This window comes from Telopea speciosissima, chromosome 2, assembly GCF_018873765.1.
Source record: "Telopea speciosissima isolate NSW1024214 ecotype Mountain lineage chromosome 2, Tspe_v1, whole genome shotgun sequence".
Lineage (NCBI taxonomy): Eukaryota > Viridiplantae > Streptophyta > Magnoliopsida > Proteales > Proteaceae > Telopea > Telopea speciosissima.
Window position 1 is genome coordinate 63,427,566 of NC_057917.1, and position 4,889 is coordinate 63,432,454.

General features: G+C 40.9%; 1 protein-coding gene across 1 annotated transcript; it reads left to right on the forward strand.

The window, feature by feature from the left end:
- Positions 1 to 1,110: 1,110 nt before the first annotated feature.
- Positions 1,111 to 3,274, forward strand: LOC122649714. The gene is made up of 5 exons (XM_043842957.1): positions 1,111 to 1,540; positions 1,642 to 2,445; positions 2,573 to 2,652; positions 2,761 to 2,832; positions 2,937 to 3,274. Exons 1-5 carry the CDS (start codon positions 1,217 to 1,219, stop codon positions 3,112 to 3,114), a joined length of 1,458 nt encoding a protein of 485 aa, XP_043698892.1. The 5' UTR covers positions 1,111 to 1,216; the 3' UTR covers positions 3,115 to 3,274.
- Positions 3,275 to 4,889: the final 1,615 nt, after the last annotated feature.

Consider the following 4,889-nt stretch of genomic DNA (forward strand, 5'->3'; position numbering starts at 1 on the left):
GTAAAGTAAAATAAAACTCTATGCTGTTTATTCTTGTTGGCTAATTAAGGTTATGTTTGGTATGCATTCTCAGACTAGATTCTGGGTTAAGAACGCATTTTAAAATGAAAAAAATGCGTTCTAGACCCATTATCCATTCCATGTTATTAAGTTTCTGAATGTAAATTTGTTATTTTTATTACAGTTTTGGCTGAAGAATCATGTTAATATGTTGTATATGCACATTTGTTGTTTATCAATTTAAAAAATTTACCTGTTTTTTTTCCATAAATCACATGTGAAAATGAGTACTTAAATGAATTATCTTTTATAGTCAGGGGGTAGAGGCGTCATCTCAAGGTGCCCTATGAGAGGGCATAGGATACACCACCAAGTAGATACGATATACAACAATAACCATACTAGTTGCTACATTTGGGGGATGTACTTTTTTGCCTCTTAGACTTGCAAGTGGGATTTTCCTTTTTGGGAGTAGGAGTGGTCATTTTGCACCCCTCAATGTCTTGGTGCAAGAACCATGTTGCCTTTCAGGTTTTTTTTCTTCCATATTAATGGAAGAGTGGTCTCTGAGCCGGCGGAGTGAGGAACTAACCATTAGGGAGGGTGGAAATGGTTCAATAGAAGATCAAAAGGAGAGAATGTCAAAAGGGAGAGAGAGAAAGTGCTGGTGTAGCCTATGCCTCACGTCAGAGACCTTTTTCTTTTAATAAATTTCATTCGGAAAAGAGAATGCTATCCGGTTGCGTAATGCACGTCGCTTTTGCGCCGAGACACAAGGGCGCATGAAATGACTGCCGCACTTCTAGTCATTTATCTTTTCAGGGGGTGTAGCAGTCATTAGGTGCTCCCTTGTGTTTAGGCGCACGGTGGCATTCTCTCTCCCATTTCCTCCATAGAATCTTCACATGTTGGACCACTTCCCTAACCCGATCCCAAACCCAAACCCAAACCCAAACCCTTAAGGGTAGTGAGTGGTGTCTGGTATCTAATAAAATTCGGTGCTTTTGTCTTTTATATGTAGAGGTGCTATCTAACGGGTATAGGCCTCACTAACGGCTAGTTCGAGTTACCGTTGGTGGTATCTTATTCAAAACTCAAAACGAATTCCCCAAGACAGACATTTTTCCTTTGAAGATCTTCAAAATACTCATCGTCATCTCTTCACCTCAGCTCTCTAATTGGTTCAACAAGTGCAGAGAACACCATAGGTTTGAATATGGTGTATACATACACCCCAGCTTACTATTCTTCCCTCCACGACACCATTACCTCCCTCTGCAAAAATATCCTTCCTTTCTCCTTCAAGAAGAGGCGCTTACTGGCTAGCGAACAAAAGCTCTCCAAGCAGCAATCGGAAAATCTCAAATGGCAGCAGGAATCCTTCCACCGGATTCTTAACTTGATTGGTCTCCAGAAGGAAGGAATTGTACCAGAAAGCGAGGTTTCGGGCTTCAGATCTCACCTCCTTGACACACTCATCGCGTCTCCAGCTAATCAGGAACAGCCTCCAATTCTCAGAGATAAATTGCTTTTCTTGCAGGTACTGTCATAATTAAATAACAAGTGGGTAACTCATAATTTTGCTTGATTTGATCTGTACAGCCATGTTTAACTGCTTCTTCCTTTTCTTCCCTTGCGCAGGAGCTGTTTTACGCAAAATGCATCTCTGAGGAGGAGTATCATTCTTCAAAGAGGCCTCTGTTGCAAAGACTAGCCGTTCAAGGAGCTGAGATTGAAGCCCGAGATGTAATCGTTGCTGGGCAGATCAGTAATTCAGAAGAAGAGTGGTCAGTAATTGATTTGAAAGAGGACCAGTGCTTGATGGATCAGGAAAGCTTGCCTCTGAAAAACAAGCCCAAGCACAGGTCCCCAGTGAAACAGATCAAAGGAGCTGCGTCCATGATCAACTTTGTCTCGCCTTATAAATCTGGAAAGAGTAAGGGGAAGGGGGGAACAATGGAGAATTTCGATCCGAATATCATTTCCACTGGCTCCTCTGCAAACGATACAGAAAATCCATTCTGGAATATGTCATCAAATGAGAGTGATACTCGATCAATTCTCATGTCTGAAAGCTCACCCCTGCACCCCATCAAGGCTGAGAAGGACAGGATCAGCACTGATAAGGCAAGGAAGAAACCCTTCCGTACTCTGTTTCTGAAAGAACACAAAGAGGAAAACAGAGGTGATCCTATGCCCGACCCTGAAGAAAGGGCAACAAAATCAGCTAAGAAGCAATGGGGATTTGATGGGTTTAAGAAATGGAAAAGAAGTCATTCTGAGGATGAAACTACACCTTTATCCCTTGGGGAGAAGTCGGATGAGCGAGCTTCTTCAAACCATTGCCCCTTGGTTTCCAGCCCCATTGGGGAGGGTCCAGACACCAAACTGATTAAGAAGAAGATACATTCGGATGGATCTGCATCAGATTTTTTCATCGACAAGGTTCGGAATTGTAAAAAAATCCTATCAATCTCTTTATTCTTCATTCAAATCTATAATCTCAAGGCTGCACAAAGGATGCATCAGACAAATAAGACTAATTGTAGGTCATCTCCATTTTTGTATGCAGGTTTTGGGAGAGAACATAAAGAAGGAGCTGTCAAGAATCCAAGCAGAACTCTGCACCACCAACCCAAACCTTCAATTCTCGTAATAACCAATATGATTTCCCCGACTTTATTTCATTACGTCTCTGTATTACTCCTCAATGCTTGTTTCTTTCAGAGTTCTTATAGTTTGTCTCATGCCCCTTATCAGGAACGATCAAATAGATGCAATTTCAACTAGGCTACCAGTAGATAAAGCTGACCTGAAAAAATTCTTCCCCAAGTAAAGAAATTTCGATTCTTTTAACACAAAGACTCCAATGACAATTTGTATATTTTCTTGTTTCGTAGTTAATAATTTTTTTTTTCCTCTAAAATTTCTTTAAGGTCATGGTGTGATCGATATGGGGAGATCGTCCTGGATGTAGTGAAGAAGGAATTCAAAGATCATGTAGGTGAGATGGAAAACCAGAGAAATGTAGCCAGAGAGAAGCAAGGAAGCTCAGGGAGATGGGTGACATTCGAAGATAACAATGAGAATTCTCATCCAAACTTGTTTCTTTGACTCATGGGTTGTCATCGGTGGGATGGCCACCCAAAAGTTTCATTCCCATATTTGTTTCTTTGATATATATATAGTGTGTGGCTCCATTTGCCAGACGCAATGGATTGTCTCCAATCTATCTAGCAGAGTACTTAATAATAATAATTTCTTATTTTGTGTATCTAGCAGAAACATGTTTTAGAGACATTTTAGGGATATTTCCGGTTCATCTCTTATGGTGAAGGCAATTGAAGATCTTTTAACAACCTTGTCAATTATGACCTGCGGGTGTTGGATTTTAAATGGGTTCTTAGTTCTTAGTCCAGTGTTACATGGGGCTGGGGTAGGTTAGGCTGAAGAGCGTGTTGTAAAAGCCCAATCCAAAAATATGATATACAGGCTTACCTCAAGCCTAGCTCCTGGGTCTGACATCAGGCCAGCCAACCTCTGACACAAATACTTCATCTTTTGCCATATGAAAGGATGATTGTGATATGATAACTAGATTTGTAGGGAATGATCCTGACGGCATGTAAAATTTCACACCTAACTCCATCATTTAACCTCCTGTAATGCGCATTATACCCTCATGCGTATGTTGAGGAAAAATCGTCTCCAATTCTTTGAAAGTGCGATGCAGGTGCGATTCGGGGTTGAGAGCTCGACACCTGGCAAGCGCGACATCCAACGGTGCCAAGTGTTGAGAGGTCAACCCCGACACCGGCAAGCGCGACATCCAACGGTGCCAAGTGTCAACCTCTCAACCCCGAACTGCACTGCACTCCACGATCAAGGAATTGGAGAGAATTTAATCCGTATGTTTATAAGCATCCCTTCAATGGTCCACATACCCTCTTATGTTCATCAATTTTTCATTACTTTAGTTTTCTCATTTGTTATTCAACAGAGGCCTTTGGATGCTCCAGTACGGAGGAGTGATTTGATTAAGAATGAAAGAACTAACAGAGTCATAAACATACCTTAAAATGACTGTAGGAGAAGTGGGTAGGAAAGAGATGCTACTTTAGGCCTTGTCTCGAGTAAGTTCTCAAATAGAGCTGATTGGAAGGCAATGATCCATGTAGCTGACCCATTTAGTTGGGATAAGACTGAGTTGTTGTATTTGTTAAATCATATCATTTATGCAACTCAACTTAGATGTGCCAATGTAGTTTCAAAGTCAATGGGTCCCAAACCCTTTTAGTTGGGGGAAAATACCACTTTCAAGGTTTTAAGGTAAGCTTATCTTTATAGCCCAAATATCTGCCACAAGGCATCTCCATTGCTGCTAAAATCTTGTGGATATGTTACCCACATAATCATGTATCGTCGGTCTAATAAGTTTCACCCTAATTGAACGGAGACATTAAAGGGTGTATCCAGTGCACGAGGCTCTCACAATTGCAAGATCTAGGGAGGGTCATAATTGAGCAGAGACATTAAGCCACAAAAATGGATTGAAAAATTCTACTTTAGCAACTCTAGTTTAATGTTGAAAAAACTATGGTAAAGGTCCGAGGATGGTGGTTCTCGAAATTTTGACATGTGGCTAATCCAAGGGCATGATTCACTCATCCAATGATTGGTTTTACTAAATGTTGCTTAAAAGAGGTGGACTGATGAGCACGTTTATGTGTGAAATTTTAAGGCATAAAGTATACATTTTACCACATTGGACAGAGTTACTCGGTGATTTCTTGTGAAAATGGAGGAGATGATGATAAGGAAATGTTTTTAATCTGTTTAGAAGTGTTAATGGCTTGGATGCGTAGCCCATCGAGTCAGCTTTGCAACGG